Here is a 14178-nt window from a genome sequence, read left to right as displayed (position 1 = left end):
AGTGTGAAATCTAAACAACCAAAAAATTAAAAATTATTGCAGAGGACTAATTGATGTAAAATAATATTCTTTATAAAATTTATCTATGTCTGAAAAGTAATAAATATTTAAAACGAATATCCTAGAAAGATATCAACAAACAGATTTCTTAATTAAAATTAAGATGTAAAATTAGTTTTTACCTATAGTGGACATGTCAGTCCTAGATAGTATGGTGGATCTCCAATTAATAAGCTTTCAATTATTTTATCCTAATTCGTGTGTAATGTTGAAAATTAAGTTTCAAACAAATCATTTAACAAGTTGTTTTTTAGGCTGATATGAAGAAATACAGATATCAAATTATTCTTTTTATTTTTTACTTTTATGCAGGTGACAAAAGCAATATTTTAATAGTGGGTGTTGACTTTTAAAAATTGGGATTTTGGTAGTAAATTACTATATCTTAAGTTCCTAAAATGTGTAAGGGACAATTCTTCTTAAGGCATTTATTGTTCATTTTCATTAGAAAAACCACACAGACGGAGTTAAAGTATAAAAAACTAAAAATTCTTAGCAATTGCGCTTATGAATCGAAAAGGTAAATTAAGGCAATAATTTGTGTGGTTACATCAACATTGATATTTGTGTTGATGAATTTAGTCTTGTTTAAAAATCATACATTAAACAATAATTTAAAAAAAATATTTCTTCAAATAGAATTCTGTGAAATAAATCTTATGCATTTGAGTAAAGGTTGATATACAACTCTCAAGGAGATCGTAACACCAAAAGTAATAGTGGGGAATCCCTCCTAGGCAGTGCCGTGTCACCCCCAACTTAACAGAATTAGACCTGGTCTTATCCTACCTTTAAAAATTTACTAATAAGGGGTTGAGCATTATAAATAGTTAAATCAAACAACATTAAATAAGTGGCTAAAATTGGAAATATTTAAATTTATAAAAATATTTTCGATGTTTCTGATGAAACTTTGTTTAAAAATATCAATCGGGCTGCCCGTAGCTCAGTGGTTAAGACACAGTCTTACCAGTTTGATGTCTATTGGCGGTGCCGGTTCGAATCCGGCCTGAGACGTTGACTTTTTTCATTGAGTGCCGGCCCCACAAAATGAAAGACTTTGACCCCCAACCAGGGTTAGGCAGTATAGGACTCCAACGGGAGTCTTGGCAAAAAAAAAAAATATCAATCTATTTTAATAACTGAAGCCATCCAGTATTACATTATATTCTTTTGTGTGGGAAAAAATGAAAGAATATTTACCATGTGAAAATTGAATTGAAGCCAATGAAGGATATTTTCATTAATTCAGTTAATTTTTTTGTATATATATGTTTGTCAACTATCTATCCCAAATGGGGGATTTGTAGACAAAATTTAGCCTATTTTTATTTTAAATATTTCTGAAAAATATGTTTAAAAAATGGAATTTGGTCCGGGTGCTGTCAATTAAAACTCAAATAGAAAATTGGTAGGGCTTCATCAGAGCTAAAAAAGATACTTCTGTCAAAACAGGTTTGATCTCTCTCATTAATTTTCATTTAATTTTATTCTTATCCCTTTTCATCTCTTAATTTTTACTTTCTTCAATATTCCTTCTCTTTATCTGTTACTATTACCTCTTTCATTTATTGTTTATAACCTTTAATTTTTCTTATTACATTTGACGTTTCATTGTATACCCCACTCAACTTATTATTTTTTTTGTAACTATGTCAAGCGTTTGTATCTTTTTTAGCCCTGCGAAATGTTGGCTCTAATAGAATAGTACACCAATTTACTATTTGAGTTTTAATTGACCGCACCCGGACCAAATTCCATTTATTGATACACACAGTCAATCAGCATTCTTCCAGTATGAAAAATATGGTATTTTTATATAAATCATTTGTTCTTTATTACAAAAATCAGGAGTATTTCTATATTTTAACACATTAACTTTCCACATGAAAATAATTTCTATTGTAATTTAAATGTGTTGCTCTCTTCATTTGGCGCTAAAAGTTATTTCATATCACAAAACTTTTTTAAAGAAAAACTTAAATGAAGTTAAATGATTAGAATTTGATAATTAGTGATGAGGTTCTATATATCTAATCTTTTCTGTATGAATTTAGATAAAAAAAAAATGAAAATACAAAAATTTATTAACGTTGATGAAATTCATTTTAAACCATTTTAAAATAGGCTAACACTTATATAATTGCGTGTTTTATTTTTATTGGCACTATTGAAAATACATTTGATTCATTCATAAAGAAAATAATTAAACAGGATTCAAAATTACTATAATCACATTTTCCAAATACTATTATCATCTAGGCCCAGTGAGCAAGTCTTTAGCAGATAATAACCATTCATATAACATTCCAGGCTTTTTTTTTGTATCCAAATTTGCTGCATCGGCAACATTATCAATTGATTTCTTTATAAAAATGTATAATGATTCATGGCTGCTGGTTTTCTTTACTTTTACGTTACTAAAAGTATGCTTTTCCTTGTTTTCTGAAACTTTAAAATCATTTCTTGTAACTTTTTTATATTGAGTGTCAATTTTGTAATTTGGATATTTTTTTTTTCTTTTTTTGAATTTTACTTTCTTTTCCTTACTTGTGTCACTAGCACCTCTCAATGTTACACGTTTCTTCGGATGATTTGATATGTAGAAAATATTTTTTGGTTCGGAGCTGCTTGATTTTAAAATTTTCAAGGTTTGGGTCCTTTTATGTTTCTTTCTAATGGAATCATTGCATACAAAACCAGCTTCCTTCAATTGTTGACGTTTTTTTCTTGGTTGATGCTTTCTTCCATTCGGTTCATTAATAACTTCGAAATTATCTGGTAAAAAATCAAAATCTAATTTTAATGGAGTTAAGAAATCTATCTTCTGGGCTAATTTTTTATGATCACTCTTTATTTTTTTCTTCTCTTGCTGTTGTATATAGTATAATTTATCACAAGAACCATTTGTAAATGATACAGAACTCTGACTGTATTCACCATCACTATTATTTTCATTATCAGTCTTGATATTTGATTTTTCTCTATCAAAATGATTTTTTTTCCCTCTTACTGACTGATGATCATAATTTATAATTTCAAAGGAAAAATCTTTTGATGTTTCCTTTGTTTCACTGCTAGATACTTTATTTTCTTTCTTATAATCATTCTTTAGTAGAGATTTATTGGTTATATTTGAAGAGTTTCTATTATCAAAATCATTTTTGTATTTTAAATACATATTTTTAAATCCTCTTAAAAGGCTTCTTGTTAAAGCTTCTGAGGATCGAGGATGATCATTACCTTCTCTTAATTTTATCTCCTGCTCTTTATCTGTTTCTTTCTTATGATGTTCTAAATTTACATGTTTACTATTTATTTTTGTTAATTTTTTCTTTATAGTACCCACTGATTTTGTACACAAAACATTTTGATGTGCATTAGTAACACGTATACCATCACTTTCTAACTTATTTTTATTCATTAGTTGTTGAGTAAAGTTACTATCTAAATCTGAAAAGAGCTTTACTTTATTCCTTTTGTGAGTTTTATTTTTTATAATACCTACATTGAAATTAGATTTGAAAAATGTATCTTCAGGTTTAGGCAGAGCAGATTGGAAATCTGTTGATTTAATTGAAGGAGTGAGGTCTATACTATAATCATCAGACCAAGGTTTTTTATTTTTTATTACACCAGGTATATTTTTTTTCATTTCAGTAAGAGCATCACAAATGTTCGTTGAAGTGGCTTGAGTAGCTGAGCTCTTCTCTAATGAACATTCTTCTTTTTCGATTTCGGTTGTTTCATATAATGAGGTCATTTCCTCCTTATTTTGTACAACAGAATTATGGAGCCAATGAACAACAGAATTGATGACATTCCTTCTGCGCAACGCAGGCTCAAAATATTGTTTTTGTTTTTCATTCAAATTTTCAAGTTTTCTTTTGTTATTAATTATTTTCTTGTTATTTGCTTTATCTTCAATTACATGCAAATATGGATTTATTTTCATTTCTTCTTTTCTCTTGCTCTGTTCATTATCAGTCGGTTTGTTGGTTTTATTTGATGGTTTAAAGCGAAAACGAATACGCAATTTCTCAGTTTTCTTAGGCAAAATTTTGGGAAATGGGTACAATATTTCTGTAAAATAATCAGAACCATTCACGTGATAGATTTTTCTGTTACCAATTTTGTAAATTTTTTGGCTATTTCTTATTAATGGAAAGCCATCTGGGCCCAATAGTTGTCGAAATTCATTCATCTGATGACAAAACAATTTGAAATTTAATGGAAGTAAAGATAATAATAATTAAGGTATGCTAAAAGCAGTGGGAAATTAAAAAATCAAAAATTCCTACTTATACTATTGAATTTTTGATTTTTTAATTCTTTAATTATTAATAATAATAATTATTAATCATATCACAGATGCCGACCTCCATTTGCTGTTCTCATTAAAAATGGATATGCAAACCCTCCAACGATTCCTTTTCAGTGGTCGATACTAACTTATAACATTCTATATAAGTGAGTTCCCACCTCTGGAGCTCATTTTGTACAATAGCACCATTATTGATTTTAATAATAGTAGTATCCAAGAAATGATACTACTATACAAGTATAGTACCATTACAGTCTTGTATAGTATACAAGAAATAATAAAAACTAATAAACAATTGATATTGTATAATATATATATGAAAATCGGTTCATAACTATTATTCAAATATTTTGTACTCCCTATTTGAATATGTCCCTCGGATTCAGAGGTCTTATGTACCATTATTTTAAGAAAAATCTTTAAATGACTTTTTTAAATGTAATAATTTAGAATTCAATTGATCATATCAGAAAGTATATTTCTATACCCTTACAGTCTGGAATAAAGTCAACAATTTTAAATTTTTAGGTGATCAGTTTATTAGTTTGGTTGATGTTAGTCACTAGTGGAGTCTTACAATTTCACATTAAAATATCTCCAAATTACTATAGTTTTGAAATTAGCCCTTGGGGTATAATCTAGTAATCCTTTAAAGTCTTGTCTTGAGTTGAATTGGTGAATTTTGTCAACAAAAAAAATAATCGTAATTTTTTCCATATTCTGGTTTTTAATGAAACAAATTTTACTTTGTGAAATGTAAAAAGAAAAAAAGAGTAATTAATTTTAAAAGCTGATAAATAATATTAAGGTATAAAATCAAACCATAAAAGTTCTCTACTTTGAATTAAATATATTTAAAGGATATATTTGTTATAGGCAATGGCTCCATGGGCCATTGCATCCACAATAGATTTAAGCCCAGAAATTTAAAAATGAATATGTTCTAGTCCTCTTAAATAATTTTCCAGACAAATCAAATATTTTACCAAAGAAATTTTTCTAAAGAATAAATTGATATTTTTTTTTTCAACAAAGTAAACAGTCTTACCAGTTCAGTTTGTCTTTTACCTTTTAAAATTAAATATTTTCCTAAAATGATTTCAATTGAAAAAGAAAACTCATACAAACCAAATGTTTGACTTTTTATACAGTTATAAAAGCATGAATTTATCAGATACTACTTTTAATATGTATTGCAGAAAATTTAATTAGTTTGGAAAAAACAAAACTTTAAGTAGACTGGAAAAAAGTAAATATTTTGAAAAGCGGAATGTTGGTGTCTCTTTCTACCAATCTTAAAATACATATTTTATTTCTTATGTTCTCAAAAGAAATAAAACATGTGGTCAAAAAAGAACAAAAATAGTTAACGACTACTAAGTTGTTATCAGTCAATGGATAACATTTGATAATGGGCAATGTCTCATTAATTAAAGAATTTTATTTCATGTGGACTGTTTTCAGTAATTTATTATGTAATACTAAATCAATATTAAACTTTTTATAAGTATATAATTTAACACTAAGGATTTTGCAGATACTGGTAATTTCTGGTCTTTTGCTAGGCTTATTTCTGTGATTGCTGTTTAATTGTTACACAGCAACTACTGTGTTATTTGTTTGAAAATAAATTTTATGCTTTTTATTACTTGTTTGTTAATAGCAGGTATAATAGTGAACTTTATTAAGCAATTATTAAATCTCATTTACAATACCTGACTATTTGAGACTCCAGAAGGGTGCCTACATATGATCCATGTCACTCTATGCCTGTCTTTACCATCCATTATTGTTCCACAATATAGGAAATAGTCCGATACAAAAATAGTGACATATCTTGCAAGAGCAGATTTCACAACTGCGACCGAAGTCCCAGATCTGTGTACATCAGATAATTTCTCTATTAGCGGAGACAGGCTGTCATTTATATCTTCTTGGATCTGAAAGTTAGCAATGACCCCAAGAATGTGTTAATTAATAAATAAATAATACTAAGGATAAGTTGGGAGGAACAGGAAAAACTTCTACAAATAAAAAGTAGTCATTTTTCTTATTTCGTTATTATTGGAGGACTGAGATAAAACAACAAATTTCCCTTACTGATCACTATTAGCCCACCTAAAAGATACATAGATTTCAATTTATTCAAATAGCTAAGCGAAAACAAATAGGTGGTGGCATCTACATACATCTGAAGAGAATTGAAAAAGCAGTAACTTTTGCTTCATTATGCACCTATTATCGGGTTAAAAAAATAAGCCCTGTGGATTAGCAAAGCATTTGATGAATGAAAGAAGTCACCCAGACTTCAAGAAAAGACTCAAAGAATGCAATCCATTCACAAACTATGAACTAAGGAACATATGATCATATTATGGTATAGAATGAGACATAACATTCAATGGTATTCAAATATCGATATCTGAGATAAGTCCCATCTGATACTGGTCCTTACAAATACATATTATACATATATGCACTCTCCTGAGTGGAAAGAGGAATGTATCAATGTCATACTAACAGTTAATTCTGTGCTATTAATTCTTAATAAAAATGGAGCTTAGTCATAAGGTCGATCCCAAAAAATGTTTTAAAATTAGATAGCTTAAGAGTGAATTTCAAATCACTTCTATAGTGCATTTATCTATTAAAACCTATCAACTAAAATTAAAAGTAAATAATAAAACAGTTCTAAAATGGGAAGGTGAGACTTAAGATAGTTGAATCAAGCAATATTTAAAAAGCACCTGAAATTGGTAAACAGAATGAAATCCGCCTCTAGTGCCCTCCGTGGTAGCATTACTTATCTTGCCTTTCAAACAGACATTTATAGCGAGTATGTTGGTTAATGTGCAAAATGTCACAATCCCAAAATAGCAGAGATTATAACACAAAAAATATTTAAAGTCAATCCAACTCAGCTGCACCTGCCCCATTAAAACCCCCAGGAATTCTTTATCACTTTTGAAATATTTGCTTAAAATGGGATGGGGAGATTTAAGTTAGTTAAATCAAGTAATATTTAAAAAGCGCCTGAAATTGGAAAACTGTGTGAAGTTCTCACAAAGCATGCTCTGCTGAACCCTCCCATTCCCCACTTGCAGGTCTCTTGCAGACCACCAGCTCGGAACAATTGATCTAGACAAATACAAGTTTTTTTATTATATTTAGTTTATCCTGAAAAGAGAAATATCAATGAACTCGAACTCCCTAATAATATATTTATCTTCTGATTTACAGGAACATCCAGTATGGAATGATACATGATAAAATACAGTGAGGTGATGGTCAAAGCAATAGTAGACGTAAAAAATATCCAGAGGTTCATTCATAATGATAATTTTTTAATTTAATTTAATATAATCTGACAAATCATTGCTGTGCAAACACATCTTGTTATGATATTAAATCCAATAGAAACATTAAGATTTTTAAAAAATATTTTAATTTATAGAATACACATTTCAAATTGAAATATTCCTCTCCACTTTTCCTGTGTTTGGATTTTATACATAATATAAGATAAGAATAAAAATTATTTATGCACCAAATGCTATAGAGAACTCTAATAATAAAGCTTATACATACATAGAAGAAGTGTACTTCAAAAATCAATCCATCTTCGTATTTGGCAGCCTCTTCGTAATATATGTATTTAGCTTTGAAGTAAACAACGTGCATTTCCAGAGGATACCTGGGGCACGAATGGAAGTCAAAGAAGTTACCTTTGGAAAGGAATAATAAAATGTAATTAAAGAATTGATACTCAATAAACTTGAGGCATATTTTCAAGAATTAAGTTTTCTTACTTTTCTCCGTCTACTGCATGTATGCTTCCTTTTGAGTTGTTCTGGGACCAGTGGAAATGGAGCATCGAGAAAACATATTTTCCTTCAAACGGACCTCCAAAAATATAGGGACGAGTGTCTTTCCATTTTCCGCTGAGGACAACTATATGTGTTAAAAATATAAGGATTACATCAGTTTTTGGTTCCCCTGTTATAATAATTAACTATAAATTTTAGTTGTAAAGATAATACTAAATTATCTTTATTATCAATATGTATTGTGAAATTAAACTATGTATTTTTTAATATATATTTTATGAGTTCTCTTCTTTTCAGTTTTATCACTGCCTGTAATTACAATGCAAATAAATGACTGAGGCCAGGAGTGCCTAACATCTCTCCACAAGGACTATTCACCCAAGGTATTTTACTCTTTGTTTATATAGAACAGATATAGGTGCATTAGTGTTTTTTTTTATTATTTTTTTTGTTTGAAAGAAAGCCTCCCCAAATTAAAATCACATAGTTCTAAAATAAAATTATAGTTCCTTCCAAAAATTCAAAATCCTGTAAAAGTACTTCATCCTAAAATAAATTTGATTTGGTAACTAACACCATGCACCTCCTGAACATCCTAAGTTATGGCTTTGCTAAGTTAAGGCAACACCTTAGTATGCTTGAAAAAATAGCAGTGAACTCTATTTCAGCCTGAGAAGTTTAAGATTTTACCTATATATTAGAGAAGTTAGAATTGTTAAGGATTAAGTGATTTCATTTTTTAGAGTTTGGTCCGGAAGCTTTTTTACCTAAAGTTTTTTTAAAATTATGATCTTCTATGGTGACATGATTGCATTGTCAGTTGCCTCAAAAAATTTCTAAAACCGCTTAAGGATACTCGCCTGTCTTGCCATTATTGGTGATCTTGGCCCGAGCAGGGGGCCTGTGGAAGTGCCTTCTAGACAGCTGCTCAAGCCTTATCCCTACCACATCCCCTATTTTCAGCTCCACCGGGGCAGGCAGCCTTCTTTCCTCGCACAGCCATCTTCTTAGTTTGTCCTGGTCCACCTTCGTCCCTGAGTAGCCAAATTATGTTATTAAGTCATTATAGCAATTATACAAAAAATAAACACTAATAAGTAAACCTTCTAAGTATACAAACAAATCCTTGAAATAAATTATGGCTGCTATTTCTGTCAACCCCTCCCTCTTTTAAGCATTCATTTTGTTTAAACACTATCTCCTTAATCACTCTGAAAATCAAATTTAAATTAATTCAAACATATCTCAATTATTCTGAACACACCATATAGGACGAAGGTCAAGTCAAAAACTGCTAGCTTAACCTGAGTCAGGCAGATATGGGTATCTTAAGATGTGAAATTCAACATTACATTTTTTTTTTCAACAATCAAGCATATTGAGTAGAGAAGTCCCAACAGGAACCAATCATATCACGAAAAGGGGAAGAAATGAAAGCCCATTTCATATTTGATATTTAACAATCAAGACTTTCGGAATAATGAAGATAATAGACATTTCTTTAAATATAAATTAATTATTTGTACTGTTATAACTAAAATTCCAAAGGGTTTGTTTGTTAAACTTTATTATATTTATTTTCAGGTGATTAATTTTCACTTCTTTATTCCTTTTTTGTAGTGCAGTGAAAGGACAAGTGAGTGGACATAAAATGAAAGAAGTGCATTGAAAAAGGCAAATATTACTTTTAAACAACAAAAACCCAAATATAAAAAAGAAGCTGGTTAGTAAAAAAAATAGGACTGAATAATCTATTGGAAATAAATAAAAATGACTTTTTATCTTCAATGACATATGTCCACAAATTAATAATAAGAACTGAATAATGGGCAAAAGAGCCCGAAACGTTGTGCAGGTGTTAAAATGGAATAAAGAAATGAAAAAGAGTTAAAATTAATTTTCTGAAAATTAAAATAATAATTCTTTTATTTTAAAAGAAAATTTTCATCTGATTTTAAGTACTAAAAAAATGTATGACAAAATTAAATTATTAAATTAAAATTAATGAAAAAAAAATCAAGTGTGAATACAAAATAAAGAAGTTTATTTTTGATTTTTTCACCATATGATCCATACTATTTTACAAATTTCTTCCACCTATCCTCCCTTCAGGTCAAAAATTAAAACACATTTCTGCTTAATTCATGAATGATTTTATAAATTAATTAATTAAGCCAGCATTATGGTACTTTAATTTTTGGCCTTAAGGGAAGATAGGTGGAAGAAATTTGTAAAATAGTATGGATCAGATGGTGAAAAAATCAAAAATAAACTTCTTTATTTTGTATTCACACTTGATTTTTTTTTATTAATTTTAATTTAATAATTTAATTTTGTCAATTTATGCAATGATTAAAGTCCCTCTACAGTCATTCCACCCATTTATTTTAATCTAGCCCACTCTATTTCACTTTAAAAATATATGGATAATATTTAGATACAAACTTAATTACAGAAAACACAAAACACATTGACTGAACTCCAAGTTCATTTCAGAGAAGTCATTACTAAGGGACATTTAGCTTATGAAAATGTACAGAAATTCACATAATTCTAATCACTAGTAAGCCCAAGACAATCCCGTTAGTGGATTATGTGTAGAATAGCTTTAATATATCTCGGTTCACTGAAGAGTATAATAAATGAGAACTTGCAAGAACCATTTTTGTTGCAGGCATAGAATAAGTCTAAAATTGATGAAAATAATAGATCTACCCATGTTTGATTGGATTATCTGTTTATAAATGTTGAATATTAGTATGTTCAAAGGTATTTTTAAACATAGGAAACTTAGTAAAAAAGTCTTTTCCTCACAGTAATTATATAAAATATAATACCATGTTATATCACCTCACGGATGTCAATATAAAGATATATTAATCAATTTTATAAATTAATGTTCATTGTCATCAATGGCATTTATACAGATGTATTTGTGTTCTTCTGGTTGTTATGAACATTACCTTGATTTATAATATTTTCTTGAGCAAGAAGAAAAGAACTGTGATCCATCTAAAGCTGTAATAACTCATACAAATATTCTTGGTGTAGCATGTGCGAAGGCTTCTTAGGTCTTTCGCAACACCAGAGAAGCCCTAAGTGCAAGTCTACAGTACCAAATGCAATTTAGAAAATAGATGTTTCCGATGATAATTGTGCTAAAAATATTTTGATGTGAACTCTAAATGAATTTGGTACAATAATAATGTGAGTAATGCAAAAACCCAATGATTGGAGGCACCGTTTTCTTTGCTATTCCGAATGTATCCTATATACATAAATAATCAAAAAATATAACAGATTTTTTTACGTTAAGTGAGAACTGCAACATATTGGATTGGTGCAGAGGGGGCATGCCACCTTTTAGAGTTCATCTCGCCCAACTCCAGTGATTTCTGCTTGGTATAAATTTTGAGTCTGCGAAATTGACATTCATACGAATTTCAATCAACATATTATGCCAAAATCTATCGATTTTGTGAAGTCTTTCTTTAACTAAAAAAATTACAATAATTTTATATACTGATCAGCCCATGCTCTTAAAATAATCATGTTGAAATATAAAAATCGTAAAGGTCGAAAAGAGCAGCTCATGTGGAAACCAATGATAGTCATGAGACCTTTCATAACCGATTGAAATGGGAATGCAAAAAAAAATTGGAGATTCTAGAACAACAGCAAAGGCATGACATCTGCCGCTGTGGCGACCGAAGATACGCTTGTAGTTGATGTAATTTCTTCTATATTAATGTCAAATGTATAGATTATGAGGACAAATTAGGCAGCAGTAAGTGCACCTTCCGTAACTACCTTTGTGCATAATCCGTTCAGAACAGTGTAACACATTTGGCCGAATAGTTACTGTCTTTCACGGAAGCCCACACAGAAAACTGCTTAATATTATTTTTCGTGAAGACATTGTGACTAATCCTGAATTTAGCGAAATGAATATAAAATCGCTGGATTCAGAAAAAGTGCCTTCCCTGCCACGTTGGATTCATGTTTCTAGCTCAGTATCAGAATTCGCTGGCGGATCCTACCGATATTTATCAACTTGAAAACTTTAGATTAAAATAGCGGACATTCCTATAAACCTTCAAAGTAAACCTGTGCTCCGAGGGCGTGGTCAACACACCTCTTTTCGGCTTCACTTTGTCTTTGAAGGAAAGTAGGATATGCTACCCCCTTGGTGGAGGTAAATTATTATTTATTTTATTTAAGTGTTTCGACCACTAAGGTCATTTGCACGGGATTTACAAAGTTAGGAGATTACAATTGACAAATTCACAAAGTTACAATTACAAAGTGAGAAAGTTACAATCACAAATTTACAATTACAATTTAAATTTTAAAAAGTTACATAGTTTGTAAATTAGTGTATTGAATTATGCATCCACTTATACATGCTGGAATTACAGTTAGACAAAGATGATCATAGATATTAATAATTTTTAAAAAGTGAAAAAGTTTTGTTGCTGTGGGATCTTCTCTGAACATCTCCTGTAAATCTGAAGAGAATCGTTGTGATTAGTGAGCAATACATTCAGTGAGAATGTGCCTAACGGTGAGATCGTTTCCGCAGTAGCGACACATCGGTGCATCTTCTTTTTTTTTTCTTTCATGAGAGGACCGTGGGTGAGTCGAGTATAGCCTATCCGAAGACGGGTTAATACCACATCTTCTCTCCGTGGCAGATTCAAGTTTCTGGTTGGACGTTTCACTGTCTATTGGACCATTCTTAACTTGTCTCTCGTGAAGAACCATCCGTCTTCCCTAAAGGAGGTGAGGAAGTAAATAGTGAGTATGACGCAGGTGGCCTAAACTTTTCGGGAAACGTTAGCTAAATTATTGGTTATTAATCAATCTTAGAAGCATTAATTACAGATATGACACTAACAAAATCAACTTACCTTGTTAGTCACTAAATTGAATGCTTTAAAAGATTTGAAAATATTTATAATCTTCCCAGGACCCGACTATTAGTTGATGTCGGCAAGCGAATAGCTCTCAAAAATTTAAATTTAAATTCCATTTTTCAATTTAAAAACGAATTTAGATTCTAAATTGATCTATCACAGCAACCTGTTATTTTGAAAAATTTGCATTTCGCGAGGTTATAACCAGATTTACGAATTGTCCATATGTTAACGCGCGTAAAATGATCTAATATTTTCCACTGGATGTCGCTCATTTATAAAAAAAAATATTCATATTAAAAAAAAAATGCTCTCAATTACCACACAATGGTTTATTATCTGAGGAGCTCAAGATCAAAAATGATATTTTTTTTTCATATCAGAAGAAATTAATTTTAATCCAGAAAAAAATTCATATCTAATGAAGAAAATTCATTTCGCCGTTAACGAAAAATTCACAAAATGAATTTTTTCAGAAAATGAATTTTGATCTGGAGCTCCTCAATTTATATTTTTATTGATTATTTACTCCATCAATGAATAATAAATAATAAATAAAAAATACTACAGAAATAAACCTAATACACTCCTATTTCTTTCAAGAGACGGAATGTTACTGCATATCTCCTTAAACATATTAGTGGACTGTTAATATTATATATAAAAAATTATTAATTTTTATTAATTATTATTTAATAATTAATAAACTTGGTATAGTAGTTGGGTACTTTTCACATATGAACGAAACTCCAGACACTTCTTAAAACATAAAAATACACTTTCTTTATGTTTACACGTGAAGATACAAGGACTTTCTGTGTGGTGACATTCCCATTTACACGTGGCAGGATATAATTGCGAAGTGCCATAGCGTTTAATGAAAGGAATCCGACAACAATACCCAGTTTAATTGTTTTTTAATAGACATCACTAGCAATCCACTAATATTTTTAAAGAGATATGCATTAACACTCTCTTAGAAAAAATAGTAATGTAAGAGAGGACTACTTCCGTAGTGTTTTTTTTTTTAAATTAAATTATTTTTTGTTTT

At 29.7% G+C, this 14178-nt stretch overlaps 1 protein-coding gene across 3 annotated transcripts; it reads right to left on the bottom strand.

Moving 5' to 3' along the window:
* Nucleotides 1-2129: 2129 nt before the first annotated feature.
* LOC106685829 (uncharacterized protein PF3D7_1120000) lies at nucleotides 2130-13358 on the bottom strand. 3 transcript variants are annotated; one of them, XM_067049095.1, is made up of 6 exons: nucleotides 13122-13358; nucleotides 9072-9245; nucleotides 8194-8335; nucleotides 7973-8078; nucleotides 6100-6324; nucleotides 2130-4264 (listed from the first exon to the last, which is right to left on the bottom strand). In XM_067049095.1, exons 3-6 carry the CDS (start codon nucleotides 8256-8258, stop codon nucleotides 2315-2317), a joined length of 2346 nt encoding a protein of 781 aa, XP_066905196.1. In that variant the 5' UTR covers nucleotides 8259-8335; nucleotides 9072-9245; nucleotides 13122-13358; the 3' UTR covers nucleotides 2130-2314. The 3 variants fall into 3 exon arrangements, with proteins under 3 accessions (XP_066905196.1, XP_066905197.1, XP_066905198.1); XM_067049096.1 differs by lacking the exons at nucleotides 9072-9245; nucleotides 13122-13358 and having other exon boundaries at nucleotides 7973-8109; XM_067049097.1 differs by lacking the exons at nucleotides 8194-8335; nucleotides 9072-9245; nucleotides 13122-13358 and having other exon boundaries at nucleotides 6100-6262; nucleotides 7973-8109.
* Nucleotides 13359-14178: the final 820 nt, after the last annotated feature.

This window comes from Halyomorpha halys, unplaced genomic scaffold (assembly GCF_000696795.3).
Source record: "Halyomorpha halys isolate HHAL.00 unplaced genomic scaffold, Hhal_1.1 Scaffold748.1, whole genome shotgun sequence".
NCBI lineage: Eukaryota > Metazoa > Arthropoda > Insecta > Hemiptera > Pentatomidae > Halyomorpha > Halyomorpha halys.
The sequence above is the reverse complement of the archived record's forward strand: the minus strand, read 5'-3'. Positions and strand labels throughout refer to the sequence as shown.